At 27.5% G+C, this 18,937-nt stretch overlaps 2 protein-coding genes across 2 annotated transcripts in view; both read right to left on the minus strand.

Moving 5' to 3' along the window:
• LOC136081777 (uncharacterized) overlaps positions 1 to 6,191 on the minus strand; it is an 18,898-nt gene extending 12,707 nt beyond the window's left edge. The window contains exons 1-2 of the mRNA XM_065799873.1: positions 5,944 to 6,191; positions 1,632 to 1,736 (exon numbers count right to left, since the gene is read on the minus strand). The gene's annotated coding sequence lies outside the window, so the exon portion shown is untranslated. The remainder of the gene's footprint in view (positions 1 to 1,631; positions 1,737 to 5,943) is intronic.
• An 8,036-nt stretch (positions 6,192 to 14,227) lies between these two features.
• LOC100200766 (msx2-interacting protein) overlaps positions 14,228 to 18,937 on the minus strand; it is a 56,132-nt gene continuing 51,422 nt past the window's right edge. The window contains exon 13 of the mRNA XM_065799878.1: positions 14,228 to 14,664. Coding sequence (XP_065655950.1) covers positions 14,536 to 14,664 — 129 coding nt within the window. The 3' untranslated portion in view covers positions 14,228 to 14,535. The remainder of the gene's footprint in view (positions 14,665 to 18,937) is intronic.

Raw genomic sequence — 18,937 nt, forward strand, 5'->3', positions numbered from 1 at the left:
TGCAAATCAAAGCAAACCATGACAAATAGCGGATATTTTACTTAAGTGGCGGTAAATACCGCCACATAATTATTTATTTTGCTCACAATACGGTTTCACTAATCTTAAAACATCGATGAGTGTCAATAAAATCTAAGTATAAAAATGATCAAAATACAAAAAATGGCACATTTTAAGCTTTTTATAATTTTTTTTTGAATTTATAAACATAAGGTGGAAAAAGTTCTTTGTTAAATGAAATTGTAAAATGAAAATAATATTTTAACCTGACTTGGGTCATTATGTTTAATTTTTGCAATTTAAACATTATTATCCTTGATTGATGGAAAAATTGCTCCTTGATAGCTTATACAATTGCTCCTTGATCTACTTTCCCTAAATAAGTACTTTGAATACTTACCTAAAATAAATACTAAACGTGCGTTGCCCGAAAAAATAGACTTGACTTTAAATTTTTTTTCACTCAATGCCAGTTAAGTAAGAAAAACTATTCTGGTTCTTATTTTTGGTGAGTAGAAAGACAATAAGCTCTTTTATATTATAATGCCTAATATCGAACTAGCAAATTTGTTCGCTCCCTATAGGCAAAAGTATTGTTAATATGTTATTGCATATTTTAATACTAAATGAGGAGCTTATTTAGCAAACGCGCTGAGTCCGAGTAAATTGATTTTGATTAACCAACGAAAAAGGACTATTAGTAGTTGCATAGCAACCAATATTTTCTCTAACTATTTTTACGATTAAGAGTCTTTTAATATGTCTAATAGATTTCAATATAGGGTTAAGTGACCATGTTCCAGCCCCATCTTTACAATTTTGTTTGAAAAAAAAAATGTTAACAAATAGGCCTATGTGACAATCATAAACTGTTAGAAAATTAATACTTTCAGCATTGAGGGCATAATTTTATTTCTTATAAGTAAAAACTGCACAGACAAAGATGAAAGAAGGTAAACGATGATGAAGCACCATCAGCGTTAGCTGAACTTAAGCATTTCATTATAATATCCTTAGCTTCTAGGATATTTTTCTCCAGGGCAATATAGTAGTAAGTTTCATAGTGTAAAACAGTAATATTAGTGTACTGCGGTGGCAGTATATATATACCATAGATGCGGGAACAATATTTTATTTTATTCACTAATATTTTCATTTTATTTCTTTTTTTTTTTCCGTTTAAATAATCTGTTTGAATAATTTAAATATGCTAGTAATCCAGATTTAGACAAATCATGCTACTAAACTTCTACTTAGAGTAAAACGCGCTGTAATTTGAGCATAAAACCTATGAATATATATGTAGGGTGAAAGAAATTTATATATTTTATATAATTTACATCAAAATTAACAGTTTTAACTGTTAGTTTCATACATTTAAACAAGAAAATAAGTCTAAATGCATATAAATATTAGGTTGGATCAATTGATCCACTTTGGGGTTTCTAGGTATATAAAAAACCTGGGGCTTCTAGTGTTAAAGCTTACAGCTAAAGTTTGGAATAAATAAAAAATAAATAAATCAATGGTAGGTAGGATTCATACACAAATAGGCTAGGTTATATAACATTGTGAAATAACTAAATATAAAAAAATATTAACTATAAACATTGTTTTGTTATTACGACTACCTGACGTTTTCCTTTTCCTCGAGATTTAATTGCTCCAGAATGTTTACACTCCCAGTTTAATGACTGATACTGAATTTCTAATGGGAGCTGACTATTAGGGGAAACCTAAGAAAAGCAAAGAAAAAGCATATTCTAATTATATTATAAATCAAATAAATTTAAATGATCTTAATTAATGATCACCTAATATAAATCTAAAAAAATGTAAAATTTTATTATTAATCACATATAAAAATGTTCTTGGTGATGTTTATAACCCACTATTTAAAAAAATCAAGAACATATTTAATCTTTTATTTTTTCAACAGCCATAAATTGCTCTTGTCAAATTACTTTCGGAAAGTGTGGGCCTACTGCTACAGTATTACAATTTCAAAATGTAAGGTGCCTGCATAAAACAACTTCCTTGGATATGCTATATATATATATTGCAATTATTACCTATAATTATATACCTGATATAAAATAATATCTCACTAATAGATAATATGTTAATTGCATATACCAGTAACGAAATATTTACAGAAAACTCACAGTTATTCATACCTCCACAGGGAATAAGAATTTACTTTGTATAACCCAAACTTCAAATAAGTGCATGAGTCTATTAAACAAAGTTCGAAAATGAAAACTGTTTCAAATAACCGGGAACTTCAATAAGTGACCATTCCAATAAATGGAAGTCTACTTTAGTTTCATTAAGTGTGACAAATAAAAAGATATAATTTAAAACTTTGATTAATTTTTTCTGCTAACTGGCTATGATTAGAATACTTTGTTTTTTCACAGTCAACATGTTGATGTTTATTAACAATGCATGCATCTGTCCTAAATCAATAAAATCATTAACTTTTACATTCCATAGAAGCATTAGAAGTACAATGCATATACAAGATGCATATAGAAGCACTAGCTTGTGATGACACAAATAAAGGAACTTTTAAATTTACATCATAATTTCATCATTGTGTTATCACGAGTATTTAGACAACCAAAATAGAGAAAACATTTAACTGTATACTAGCACAACCTAAAGTTTCATTTCAAAAAAGATAACATTTCAAATACCTCATATCAAATTAAAAATCATATCATATAAAAAAAAATCATATCTTATCTGAAATTTCAAAAGACATGTTTTTAGAATGGTTTATGTTATTGGTTATGTTAAAAGTTTAATGTTTCCTTAACAACTCTGTGTGATTTATAATTTGGTTTCAGAACAAACTATTTTACACCATTTGCCCTATTAAGTCTGACTGAAAAGATTAGAAGTGCTCTAGATAAAGGATTGTTTGGCAGTGGTATCTTTATAGACCTTCGAAAGCCTTTGATATTGTGGATATTAAAATTCTTTTTAAAAAACTAGCTTACTATGGCATAAAAGGAGTTTCAAATTCCTGGTTCAAATCTTTCCTTACAAATAGAAAACAGCTTGTGTCTGTCAACTGACGGAACTCTAATATTTGTGATGTCACTGTTGGTGTGCATCAAGGATCTGTGCTGGGTCCATTATTGTTTTTAATCAATATAAATGATTTATCTAAAGCCATAAAATTTTGTAGAGTCCAACACTTTGCTGATGATACAACACCTTGCTGACGATACAACGCTTTGCTGATGATACAACACTTTGCTGGTGATACAACACTTTGCTGATAATACAACACTTTGCTGATGATACAACACTTTGCTGATGATACAACACTTTGCTGATGATCTTAATGAATCAATCAATAAAATAATAAATATGTCAACTATTATCTAAAAAAATTCTGCAACTGGTTAAATGCTAACAAAACTTCTTTAAATACAAGTAAAACTTTGTTGATTATTTTCAAACCAAGGTTAAAAAAACCTCACCACTAATTTTAAATAAAATTAAATGGGAAAAAACTTATCCCCTAAAATTTGCTAACTATCTTGGAATAAAGTTTGATGAAAATTTAACGTGGATTGATCATACTAATTAAACAATAATCTAAATAGATGCAATGCAATTCTAAGAATTGCATTGCATTTAGAAAGAATTTCTTTCTAAACTTAGACATCTTGTTGACAAAAATCCATTAAAATCTATATATTTTGCCTTATTTAGTTCTTACCTCATTTATGGTTGTCACTACACTTAAACGTCTTTCTGTTTTTTTAGAAAAAAGCTATACAAACAATAAATTTTTGTATTTTAAATAAATCTAAACTAAAAATTAATTGGAAGATCTTCCATTAATCAATTTTTCCAATTAAATAAAAATTGAAAACTGCTTTTTTTATTCACAGTTGCATTAATGATAAGATACCCTCTATCTTTACAGAATGGTTTACTCCATTAATACATGCCCTTAACCAATCTAATAGGGTGTCTAAAAGAGGCCGATGGTGTGTTCAAACTTTAGATAGAAAATGTTATGTCCAACATTCCTTTAAAAACTCAGCAATTAGCTACTGAAATTTCTTACAAAGAGTCTTAATAGTTCTTCATTTTTGTAAACTAGATAAAAAAAAGTCTAAAAGAAAAGAAAAACTTATATTCTTCTTCTTATACTTACTTAGTCTAAGTCTTAGAGACAATAGTTTTCAATTAGTGTAGGTACATGAAAATGCGGATTTTACAAAACCGTTTTTTCGACTTAATTCTGTGAACACTTTTTCAAGTTTGTTGAAAAGTTGCATGGTATGAACTTGTTTTGCTCTGTTATTTTTTAGAAATATGTATCAACATAGATATTTTTTGAATACTCGAATTATTGTTATTAGTTGTCGAATGTACAACTAATAACATTTACTAATGTAAAACCAAGACCTCTTTGGTAAGCTTTTTACTGTGTTTTAATTTTTGTTTTTCATTTTAATTTTTTCGAACACTCATTTAATATTTTTGTTTTAAATATAGACTTGTCTAGGAGTGATTTTTTGGTTTGACGCCAAAGCCACCCTGGGCCTAAATCAAAAAGGGCCTTCTGCATATGGGCTCGAAATGGAGGTAAAGACCTGCCTCATTTTAAATACAAACCTCCTCATGGCAGAAGGGATGGCAGAGGATTCAGGAATGTAGTTATTAACAACTATAAATATACTTATTAATAAGTTTATACAGATTCACTTAGCTGAATCTATTATATACACTTATTGATAGGTGTATGTATAGTGTGTATGTATATATTTTTTAAGTTGATACTTGTATATAATCTTTTTGTAATTTTAATTTTTGTATATAGTTGAGTTTGATTTTTTTATGAAAAAATTTGTGTTTTATATAAATACTATTTATTATTTCAAAAAAATAATATTAAAGTTTTAACCCACCCTACCCAAGGTGTGAAAGGTGTATGGCTTCCAAATAATACCCTTTTGCACCCTTTTCACATGTTTATCCTTAAAACCTTTCTTTTGATACTAAATTGCATGCATTTTTATATGAAGATACAAAGTAATTATCTCGATATTGGGTTAAATTGTTTAATTTTAATAATTTCACCTTTAAAATTCTGAATTAAAAACCTTTTTAATGATATATAACAATCTAGTGTTTGATTAACTTAAAAATTTCATGTCACATACCTAATTAATATTATAGTGATATATATATATATATATATATATATATATATATATATATATATATATATATATATATATATATATATATATATATATATATATATATATATATATATATATATATATATATATATATATATATATATATATATATATATATACATTTATGTATATTGTATTCTATTTTGGGTTTTTTTTGGGTTTGTTTTTGAGTATTCTTCTTTTTTTTTTTCATATTTATTTTTTATACTTGCTTATTTTCTTGTCTTTATCCTTTAGAAATTTGTATTCTTTACAAGGTTGCTCTACTTGTTTTAGAAAAGCTATATGAAAGCGAACCTTCCAATCGGTATTATGTTATTTAACACCTTTGTATAATATTTACTGGTAAATATATTGTTATTGTTGTTATTGTAACATTAACATTAACACTAACAGCTGAACCCGAAGTTAGGGTTCAGCTGTTAGTGTTAATGTTACAATAACAACAATAAAAATATATTTACCAGTAAATATTATACAAAGGTAACATAATACCGATTGGAAGGTTTGTTGTTAGGGCCTAACAACAAAAATCAATCATCTATTAATAATATGAGATAACTAATAATATTTTTTATTATTTTAAAGAAATATTATTGGTAAACACGTAGAACTAATGCATACAGAATTTAGCTTGTCACAGAAAAATAAAAAAATGTTTTTTTAAAGATGCGTCAATGTTACCTTACATAAAATGTGATAAACTCACTTTCTTATTATATGATAAAGCTGTTACATTATTTCTTTGGCGCAGAGGATGCCAATGAGCTTTTGCAAACTGTGTAATAAAATCTTGAGCTTCAGCTGCTGTTTGAAAGCATTGTCCCTTATGTAGGTCCATTTTTTTCACCAGCTCGTTGTGTTTGTTTTTCCGGTTTTGCTTCGTTTTAAGTCGCTTGCCTCATCTTAAAAAAATTACCGCCACTCTAGCAAAATCCTCAGCTTGAGGTGGCGGTATTTACCGCCGCAATAGATTTATTCATATATATATATATATATATATATATATATATATATATATATATATATATATATATATATATATATATATATATATATATATATATATATATATATATATATATATATATATATATATATATATATATATATATATATATATATATATATATATATATATATATATATATATATATATATATATATATATATATATATATATATATATATATATATATATATATATATATATATATATATATATATATATATATATATATATATATATATATATATATATATATATATATATATATATATATATATATATATATATATATATATATATATATATATATATATATATATATATATATATATATATATATGATCGCTCCGACGTATCTAACTATAGACCCATATCGGTACTTTCTCTTTTCTCAAAAATCTTTGAACGTTTATTATAGAACCTTTGATTATTTTACAACAAAAAATTTTTTTTTTGATCTAAAACAATTCGGATTTCAGAAAAAACATTCAACTGAACATGCCATTATTGAATTAGTCGACCAAATAAATGATGGTTTTGAAAATAATAAGTTTACTCTCGGAGTATTTATAGATTTATCCAAGGCATTCTACACCGTTGATAACTTTATTCTGTTAGAAAAGTTAAATTGGTACAGGGTATGCAATAAACTATATCATTGGATAAAATGTTATCTATCTAATAGAAAATAATATGTTCAAAACAAGAAATCCGGAAAAATCCTAGGACCGCTCTAATTTTTAATTTATGTTAACGATTTTAATAATGCATCAGTAAAACTAAATGCTATCATGTTTGCAGACGATGCAAATCTTTTTTTATCTAACTGCAATATAATCAACTATATCCTGACATGAACATTGAATTAGAAAAAGTAAATGATTGGTTCAGGTCAAATAAACTTTCTCTTAACGTTGAAAAAACACAATACACCTTGTTTCATAAAAAATACATGAAGAAAACCTTCCTCTAAAACTGCCAAAACTTGTTATAAATTATAAACAAATTAAAAAACAAGATACTATAAATTTTTTGAAAGTTATTGAGGATGATCATTTATCATGGCTCCCACATATAAAATATATACTATCAAAAATTAGTAATACCATTAGTATTCTGTACCAAATTCGCCGAAACATAAATGCATAAATTAAAGAGACTAATATACTTCTGCTTAATTCATTGCTACATTACGCAAATATCACGTGATTGCTACATTACGCAAATATTACGTGGGCAAGTTGTCAACCAACAAAACTTTTTTCTTTGTTTACAATAACATGCTTGTAGAATTATATACAACAAAAAACGGGGGGACCACACTACACCTTTAATGATGGATATGAAAATGATGAACATATATCAGATAAATATTTACCAACACCTAAACTTTATGTATAAATATACTAATAATCTAACTCCTGAAATCATTACATACATATACTTTATATATTTAATTAGAAATTTGTATATTAAGTATCTTCTTTTATGACTTTTTGTGACTATTAGTATTTATAAATACTATACCTTTTTTTCTGATAGATTTGTATATTTAAATATTTTCTTTTCTTTTTTTAACTATTGGCGACTATTTATATTTTTAAATACTATATGTTCTTTATTCACTACATGTATTATATCTTCTTTTTTGACTAATTGAGGATATTTAGGATAAAATGCCTAGATATTTTAGCGGATGCGTTTCATGATGGAACACCGATAGATTTTAGTATTGATACACCGATAGATGATAGTATTGTACACAGACTTTAAAAAAGCTTTTGATAGTGTTTCAAATAAAATGTTATTACCCGAGATATTGACTTTTGGTATTTCTGGTAAACTTCTTAAGTGGATAGTCTGTTTCTTAGCTAATGGAAAACAGCGAGTGGTTTTAGGTGAAAGTGTGACAGATTAAGTTGATGTACATAGTAATGTACTACAAGGGTCTGTTCTAGGTCCTCTCCTTTTTCTGGTGTTTATTAATGATTAACCAGAAAATTTTATTAATGAATGTCGTTTATATGTTGATGATAATAAGATAATTGCACCTATTTCTTCTCAAAATGATTCATTATTGTTTCAAAATGATATAAATAACCTTGACGAATAGTCTACAAAATGGAAATTAGGATTAAATTTTGAAAAATGCAAAATTATGCATTTTGGTTCAAATAATAAAGAATATTCTTATTTTATGACTAATAACAATACATTAATGGAAATTGAAAAGTCAAAACTAGAAAAAGACATTGGTGTTTATATATCAAGTGATTTGAAATGGACCAAACAAGTAAAATACGCAGCAAGTAAAGCAAATAGTATGCTCTCACTACTAAATTCAAGTACAAAGATAAAGATCTAATAAAAACACTGTATTGTACGTATGTTATACCAAATTTAGAGTTTTCGATTCAAGCATGGAGTCCGTATTATACAAAAGATGTTAATGAACTAGAAAAAGTTCAATGAAGAGCAACCAAAATGATACCGGAGCTAAGACATCTTGAGTACGAAAAAATATTAGAAATTTTGGATATGACAACTTTAGAGACTCGGCGGCTAAGAGATGGCTTGATCCGGCAAATCAAGATACTTAAAGGTATTGAAAAGATTGATATTAAACAAAATCAAGCAATGAACTTTATTTGCTCATCAGATCCAGCATCTAACATTAGAGGAGCAAAACATCGATTGAAACCTGAATTGGTTAGAAATTGTTTGAAAATGCAATATTTTTTCAGCAATAGAGTTGTTTATGGATCGAATAGACTACAAGCAGAAGTCGTTCAATCTTTTACACTTAACAGCTTTAAATCAAACTTGCAATCGGTCGATTTAAAAGCAATAGCAAACAAGGCGAAAATCAAGAAAGCTTATTATTAACGCTTTTTTATTGAAAACTGAAGAGTAATTAATATGTCATAGATATTGCTGTCATAGATATTGCCTGGCGCTTTATCTCATAAGCATTAACAATTCTTATTATTATATTTGTACTTTTAATTAATATATCTTCTTTTTTTCTCTATTTGCATTTTAAAATACTATATCTTCTTTTTTACAATTTTTTTTGCTCAATTTTTTACTTGAATTATTTACCATATTTTACTATTATTGTTATGATCTGTAGGGACTCTATGAAAAGATTAGGTTGGCAGTTTTCCATCCATTTTTTCTTTGAAACTCTGCCTGTTTATTATTTATATATTAATAATTAAATTTTTTTTTTTATGAAAAGGTATTGTAGTTTATATAAACAGCAAAATAAAAATAAAAATAATAATACAACGCAACTTAGTTAATGACTAATTGTTTTCTGTCATTTCGTTTTCCAGTCTAGAAACAGTGCCAATATTTTTTCCAGTCATTGAGATGCCACCACCTGTTGTAATTAAAATTAATCTATTGTAAGTCAAGTTAAATATTTTTTTAAACTTTTTTAACGCAAAATGTTTTCTCCTTTGGTCCTGTCTTGCATAGACGTCAATTAGCTCTTCAGTAACAAGAATCGCCAAAGTTAATAAAATAACAGTAATCGCCAATTGAGCAGTTTGTAATATATCAGTTAATTCAACAATAACTATTGAATAATACTGAAATGCTTTCATTCTTTCAGCCTAACTAATATTGTTAGCAATGTCAACTGTTCTTCGTGTAATTGTTTATATTTAGAATAAGATATTATTTAAAGTTTTCAATTTTTTAGGGGAAATATTTTTGAACACAATTTCAAGAGGTTCCTTAACAATATCCCCATGCACAGTGGGCCAGAATGCACTTTTACTGGACAAAATTCATAACTAATTTAATATTAGAGCTATATTCACTAAAATTAGTATGAGTACTAATATGATGTCTGCGCTTTTTATGAAGGTAATATTTTTTTATTTCGTTGCTATGGATACCTTTATTTTGCTTAGCAACAACCTACTTTTGTTATCTGCAGATATTTTATAAGTGCTATATTCACTAAATTTGGCATGAGTACCAATATGAGATCACACTTCTTACAAAAGTGATAATTTTTTAAATTTAGTTGTTATGGATACTTATATTGCTTAGTTACCGGATACTTTCCTTAGTTACAAAGTGGTAAATTGATATTTGAATATCTTATCGGATTTTTGACCCACCTATATTGAATAAAAATTGAGTATTTAGGTAAATAATGTTTTAGGAATAATAAAAGCAAAAAATAGTGCAAGAAAACGTTATCAATTTTAAATTACATCAAAAAATTATAAAACAATAATATCGTTTGAAGATTGTTTAAGTAATTGTAAAACATCTGAAGGAAATGCTTTATGATTTGTTTGGTGTGATGTTGATTTACGCAATGATGAAGTAACAGGATCACTGGAAACTAGGAGTCTATTGATAAGATCAGTATTTGTTGCTTTTCTGGATGTTTTTCGGCTGAAATTTTCGCGATAAAATTTAAAGTCTTTATTTCTAGCCTCTTGAGCTTCCTCTGACATAAGTCCGATGGGTAATGTAAGGCTTTTAATTATGTCATGTCCATGTATCAATACTTTGTGAACTGATTGAGCCATGTAATACCATGGATAAAGGGACACATATAGTCTAAAAGTGTCAAAACAATAATCCTTGAACTTTAAGCAGTCTATTTCATATCCTGAAGAGAGCGTTACCAAGATAATGTAAAATCTGAATATAAGGTTTTGGTCAATACCCAGAATTTCAGCTATTTGTTCATATGCTGCAAAAGCACGCCTTGAGGTATTGCCATCATTACTTGTTCCAGAACCACCACTTTTAGGGAAATCAACAACAAGTCCCATTTTGTTCATAAAATCAGTCTGAATCTTTTGTTTAGCAACAGATGCCTTTTCTTTGTGTTCTTTAGATCTTGCTTGCCACTTTCTTATTTCTTTTTTATATGCAATGTGCAATAACATCTCAAAAAATCGAATCCATGCACGAAGACTGGAAAAACCATATTTGAACTCTCTGTTAGTATAATCTATATTAAGGATATCAAGACTATTCATATTTTTTGGAGAGACACCACACACTGAACAGCATTGGTATGAGTTATTTTTTTCAGATAATATTGTTTGAACCTTCCCATCAATCATTGTAAGTTCAATAATACAATTCACTTCAATAGATGATCCGCAAACCTCTAATAAAATCATACCCAAGCTTTCTATCTCACTTTTAATGTACTGATCTTCTTCAATCACAGATTCCTTGGATTCCATTTTGTATGCAAATCTTATGGGTCTACAATAGGCTGTGGAGGACGACTTTTGATTTCTCCAAATAGGCACCTTTTCGTTGCTGTTGTTAAATCCAGTCAAATCCAATGGGACAAGACAAGTAATAAATAATGATTCTTCACGCTTTAAATCTCTGTTAATGTCGGGTTCTGATAAAACTTGTTTATAAATGGTTTGGCCAGTAGCACCATCAAAACCAGCCTTACACGTTAGTGTCATTGTTTTTATTGCTTTGTCGTTCAATATCAAGTGCCTTAGCACAGGTTCCTGAACTGCACAGATTCTTTGCAAAGTATGAGTCATTAAATCTTTTAAAGGAACTGAAGCTGAATAGTCCTCCACTGTTATGTTTGCAGGATAACATTTCAATTTTGCATCTATGACATCATTGTAAGCGGGGTAGATGTTATATTCTTTCTCCAAGGCTCCGCTTCTAATCAATTGATAGGAAGCTTTTGTCAGACTTGCATCAATTATTAAAGCCAGTGCTTCGTCTGCTGAATATTTAGTTGCTTTATCTGTATTTGATATATTTAAAACATTCTTGGCAGCAATAACAACAGATTCATCTCTAAATTTTTTATTAGCAGCAAAAAATAATTCATTGGATGAATGAGATTCAATTAAACAAGATACACGCCGTTTTTTAGTTTTATTAGAACTATTATCAAATGCAACTGGTTTTCGACCACGTCTACTTGCAGTTGGTTCATTGTCTTTTTTTCTGACAATTAAATATTCATTAAGCCAGTTCACAAACTTCTTTTCCAAATTTTTCACAGTATAGTTTGCAGATTTCCACTTTTTTTTATACAAGTAAACAAATCGTTGAACAGCATGTCTAAAATCAACGTCTTTAAAATCAGCAAATTTTGGCTGAATAAATTTTAATATATCTTCAGTAATATTTTGTTTTGAAATACTAAGATTGTTTTTTTGGAGAAAATTATGAATGTCTAAGTTTAACAAAACCATATCTAAATAATTATTGTAACAAGTATTTTGTATTTAAAAGTAAAATGTTATAATATATATGCCGCCTGGACTACTAATACTTGTTAGTAATTAAGTTACTACAAGTGTTAGTAATTAAAATTAAAAGTAATTAAATTACTGTCAGTGTTAGTAATTAAATTACTAACAACTACCGAAAATATGTTGTTGCTATGTTATGCAAAGTAAGGTATCCATAGTAACCAAAAAAAGTTAACCTCATTCTGAATCTCATTTTAATACATACCCCCAATATTGTGTATTTAGCGCAAGTAAAATACTGTTAAAACAACGTTAATGTAAAAATGAGTTGTTGCTATGCAAAATTTAGTACCATAGCAACCAAGTTAAATCATACATAAAATCTGAACGGGGATTTAAGGGGACGAGCAATCAATTAAAACTCGATTGAAGCATCATATAGCTCAAATAAATATAAGACAACACATGGCAAATTGTGGTAATTATTATTTATTGTGCGGCAAAAAATAAGTTTCTTAAGAAATTCTTTTTTTTAATCTGTGATTTTCAAAGTATAACTGAGATAAATGCTATGACAAATTTATTTCACACATTGGTTTTTCTTATCTCTAAATACTCTAGAATAACATGTACTAATTTTTTGTTTCAAAAACGTAGATGTAATTGAAATATAACACAACGTTGATGTCACCGTTAATTACTTATTTATAATTTTTTATTTTATCTCAATATTCAAATGCTTAGAGTCCTGGTAACTAAGGGATTTAATATAAATAAATTATCAATAGATTTCTCCTAATATATGTAGATACTAAAATTAAATAGGTTTTCAAGATTAGACAACTAAAATTTTTCATATTTTGTCCACCTACTGGCCCACTGTGCCATGACTGAATGGTTTATAATTTTTAGTTAAAAGAAGACTCATTTCATAGCTTGCAACAGCAGCTCTTTCTGTTTCGGTATTGCTTCTTTTTAACAAATCTTGTTGTATAACTAACTGTTTTAATTTTTTGCCGTTTTTTTCGGTATCTTGTTTATAAACTGATTTTAAGTTTTTAAATGTTTCGAATTATAGCGCTTTCTTAAACTATATTATTTGGTCCCTGAAACAGATTCATTACATATTAAACATACTGGCACCAAATTAAATTTTCCAAAAAGGTATTTTGTTTGCCATTCACTGTTGAATACACGACATTCTTTGTTGATTATTTTAAAGATGACACTTTGGCTGAATTTACAAATAATAAATAACAATTTCGAATAAATTTTCAAAATTAAAAGATTTTCTAAAGACTAAAATCTACCATAGAGAATTGTAAATTTTTTTTCTTTTACTTTACTAGTTGTAATTTTGTAAACTTATAAACTAAACAAATAGTCGCTGAGGACAACCATTTGAGTCTGAGAAAAAAAAAGAAAGAAGCTCCTTTAAATCACAAAACACAACATGCGGCCCGCGGGCCATATTGTAGCTACTCCTGCTATAGAATAGAAAGAAAACAAAATCTCAAACCATCTTTAAAGACTTTGTATTAAACGCTCTGTAAAATATAAGTAAAAAAACAAAACCTAAAAACTATATTTTTACTTTTAATTGCGCGATTGTTAAGCCTGTTGGCAGTAGGCCATGATTGTTACCTCACCAAAGCACATTCGATACCTACTTTCAAGTAATTTTTTATTTTACGTATTTGTAAACTAAATTTAAAATAATTAAACAATTAGTTAAAACCAGGTTGAAAAAAAAAACAACCAAATATTTATAAAAAGTATAATCAACGCAAAATATAATACAATGTGCTGTCTTATGTCTTAAGTATATACAAACATATTTAAAAATAAGATTGTAGTGGTTTCTTTATGCAACTAACTGATTGGTTGTCAATTTAGGCAATCAACAGATTGAAGCAGCTCATCCAAATACCTGAGATGGGCTAAAGCAAATTAGAGCGTCAATACAAAATGATTTACTATGAGCTAAAGTACAAAAATAATCTTAGTGCTTCATCAGCTGATTTGTTAATATTATTACAAATATTAGCACGAATTTTATTCCATTTCGTAGTTACATGGGTGAAATAAGCACCATTAAATGACCACTGTCAGCGGCACTGTTTAGGAGATCTGGAGCGACACGAGCTAAATGACCTTGAGCAAATTCGCAAGGTGGAAATATGTGAATGACGAAAGTTGTCTAAAATACAAAAAATACATAAGTAATTAACGAGTTAGAAAATATATCAAAACTAATGTTTATATATACCGAAAGATACAGAATAAAGCATATCAAAAACAGTATTATGCGGTTCTCACAATTAAAGTGCAACTAGTGGTTTTAATTTAAACGAAAATAAATAAGTGTTTGAATTAAAATTAAATTAAACAAGATAAAAAGAAAAGGTTATAAGGGATAAAATTGCGTCCAACAAATAAACAGTTTAAAATAAACATTTTGTCAAGTGATAAAATAATTTTATAATTATTATAATTACAAAATTTTTTAATTATATAATCTTTTATTTAGTTTTAAAAAAATCTGAAGTTAAATTTACAAAATAGTATGAGACTATTCATATCTCTCTATTAAGCTATATTATGTGTAAGTAACGGTTGGAAAAATAAACTAATAGTTATTTCGGTAAGTTTAGTAAATTCATAGACTTCTCCTTGATCTCAGAAAAGAACCGTGCAAAAAAAAGCTAAATTCAGTTCAAGGCAATTTTTTAGTGTTAACAGTTGCGACATGACAAACAAAAATAATACTTTAGAGCACGCTATAATTTTTTTTTTTTTAAAAAAAGCAAGTTCTAAAAAAAGTTTAAAAAAAAGCAAACTCTATAAATTCCAACCGTTTGGCGTAAATAATTTTTGACGACTAGTGAAACCATCAGTATAAAAATTGGCTGGTCAAGGTTATCAAATGACAATTGTTGAAATAAAATGACTTCTTTTAATAATTTTATTTCATTAATTGTTCATCTTTTACCATTCATTCTTTTAGCTTAAGTTTATACATTTTTTAACTAAATAGAGGAAAAGATCTTGTTATGCTTCCTTGTCTTATTTAACAATTCAAAATTGGCAGATTTAGGTTCTTGAATGGACGTACTACAATGAATAAAAACTCAATTTGTTAGCATGTATTTTTTTTTACAAAAGATTTTTATTAAAGGGTTTTCTGGTGTTTTTGTCTCTATTGCACTTCATAATATAAATGACCTTTATTGATAACACTTATGCTAAATTTTTTTTCTGTTTTATGAACTAGATAATACAAAAAACACTTAACAGTCCAGCTCTTTTTATTTGCACAAAACACAACTTAGATAACAAATATTTAAAATATACACAGGTAAATGTTTTAATTTCATTAAATAATATATTTTAAAATTGTTTAAAAAATATAATTCTTGATTTCAGAGATAAAAAGTATTAAACCAAGAAATCAGATGTTTAAACGGGACGACTGAATAAGCACGAACTTCGTAAGTGCAAACTGGCATATAAGTGAGAAGCAGTTGCAAAAACTGGAACAAGTGCGAATTGGCATAAATTGCACAAAAAGAGTTAGAAAACATTGGCATAAGTGCGAATCGGCATAAATGCAAACTGACACAAGTGCGAAGCAGTTACAGAAACTGGCATAAGTGCGAATTGGCATAAATGCGCCGAATAAATTTTCAAACATTGGCACAAGTGCAAAGCAGTGGCACAAGTGTGAACATAAGTGTGTCGAATAAATCGCAAACATTGGCATAAGTACGTAAAAAATAAAACGAACAATATAAATATAAATGACGTTTTACAAAGATAGCCTTTATGGTTCAAAACAAAAACTTCCACATATGTTGGCACATATGCCAGTTTTTGGTAACTGTGTTTCACTTATGCCAGTTTGCGCTTATGCCCGTTCACACTTATAAAACTCGCGCATATTCAGCCTCCCGGTTTAAACCAGATGCTGAATGGATTTCTCTTATTCTCCTGAAATAAGTTTTTGTTAGTGTTGATAAACGGTGCAAATCTACGCGCCTCCACCTTTCTTCCACAAGCAATTGGCGGCTGCCTCCCGATCAATTTTTAGCGGCAAAATGTTTAACCAAATGTTCAATTTTTAACGGCAAAATAAAATCAAATAAAAAAGTAAGAAGAATTTGAATAAATTAGTAGTTTTGTATTAAAAACAAATGCTAAAAATTGGAAAATTTCTATGCCTTAGGAATCGTCCATAAATCACGCAACGCTAAAATTAACTAATAGACAAAACAAAAAAGATCAAAAGTTTTCCTTTGCAGAGTCTCCTAAAATAAAAATAGCGCTTTAAGTTCAATGAACCGCCGCGCAAAAGAGTAAATAATTTCTTCTATTTACTTAATTTTTTCTAATACTATTACTTTTCTGTTACTTCTATTACTAATATTTTTGTTACATCTATTATTATTATTATTATTTTTAATATTCATTGAATTATTATTACTTCTATTTTTTAAATAAATTTAGCGTTGAGCGATTTATGGACATAAATTTATACGAAAAAATCATTTTGAAAAAAAAAGTTTAGAATTAATATAATAGAAATAATTAAATTGACAGTTATGACTCGATATTTTGTCGCACGTTCATCATGCTAAAATTTACATTTTACGACCATAACATTAAATTCTTAACCTTAATCATTAGATATTGTAAAAATAATTGAAATATACAACATCCATTAATATTTACTAAGAATTAATAAAATTAATTTATTTTGATGTCGGCTGTTGATAGTTAATAGTATAATGATTATGTCATTATTGTGAGTATATGTATATATATCAACTACATATTACAGAATCTTTATTAATTACAAAAGACATTATTCACAACACATATAAAAAATAACTTTAAAAAAAAGTAACTTCTTTTCTGAGAACTTGTTTACGAAGGTTTAAGCTTGTAAAGTAAGATACCAAATAGACCAGTTATATAAACTTTATATAACTTTATATAATACTTAATCATTTCTATTGACGTCATCTTTGGATTATTTTTTTAGCGGATTTTAATATGGTTTATGTTGAAATGGCTTTTAAATTAGCATTATTTTAGGTCTGATGACGGTCTAAGCAATTCAATTCGAAATATAAAGAATAGATTAACACTTTCCCCTGGCAACAGATTCTTAATAAATGAGAGGTTCAGAATTTTCAAAAAAGTGAACAATAAAAACAACAAACTTTTGACCAGAAAATTTCCTCAACATTTTGAATGACTGGAACAAATAAAATTAACATTAAATCAAATTAATCAGAAGCAACTCTGAATTAAAGATGGTGTAGCTCCTTGGATGCCACAAAGTCTACCTTATGAGGTAGCATTACCATTTTTCCTAAAATTGCAATTTATTGAAAGTCAAAAAGTTTAAAACATTTTAAACTTCTAAAAGTTCAAAACTTTTAAACGTCTAAAAGTTTAAAACATTTTAAACTTCTAAAAGTTTAAAACTTTTAAGCGTTTAAAAGTAGAGATTTAATACTTTTTAAAGAAAAGCAGAATAGTAGCAAAAAATAACGAGTTTAAACATCACTTGAGAACTCATTCCAATAACGAATTATATCCATATGTTCCTCTTAAAGTATACGATTCATAGATTCATCATTGGAGACAAGAATAAAAGGGTGATAGCTGAACTAACTTAATGCATTTTTAAAATAAGGATACATTCCAAAATTTATTAAATAGCCACATGTTCTTCACATTGTTCTACTCAATGAAAAACCTTTTGCAATTTTGCTATCTGTAAACATAACTTTAAACAACTCACTTAAACCAGTACATGATCTAAGTGAATAGTGGGATACAACAACCTTTAAAGTCCACAGTATTTCTGTATTAAGAGTGCAGGCAGGAACAATCTACGATTCAATAGATTTCAAATGAACAAGATTTTTCTATTGGAAGTAGTAGTTTGTCAAAAAAGATACCAATGCTTTTAGTTTCTACCGCCTTTCTCAGATGTTTCTTACCCAACCCATAACTTAATACTGCTCCAATTCCCAAGTTACTTAAACTGAAACTACACATGCAAAGTCTACATCTTCAATACAGTTTTGTCTGCAGATATCCAAATTACAAATCTAGAATCTTTTAGCCGCCCACTATTAAAACTACAATTTTTCTTAGACATATTTATATAATTAATTCAGAGTTTACTCTAAAAGATAAATTTAATATATTGAACAACTTCTATTAAACCATAAAGGATTAAAATCATAATCACACAAATCACATTAAACTTTTGCTACTAACTATTGTCACTTATTGCAATTGACATGTTTTTATTAGGGTTTTTTAACCTGTTTTTACTACAATTTATTTTACTCTGATCTAAACATTTATTCCAAAATGAGGTTTTAAAACATGCTTCAGAAAGAGCAGAAAACATTTCTAATAAAACTGTCAAAAAAAAATACAGAAAAAAAGAG

This window comes from Hydra vulgaris, chromosome 06 (assembly GCF_038396675.1).
Source record: "Hydra vulgaris chromosome 06, alternate assembly HydraT2T_AEP".
Taxonomy (NCBI): Eukaryota; Metazoa; Cnidaria; class Hydrozoa; order Anthoathecata; family Hydridae; genus Hydra; species Hydra vulgaris.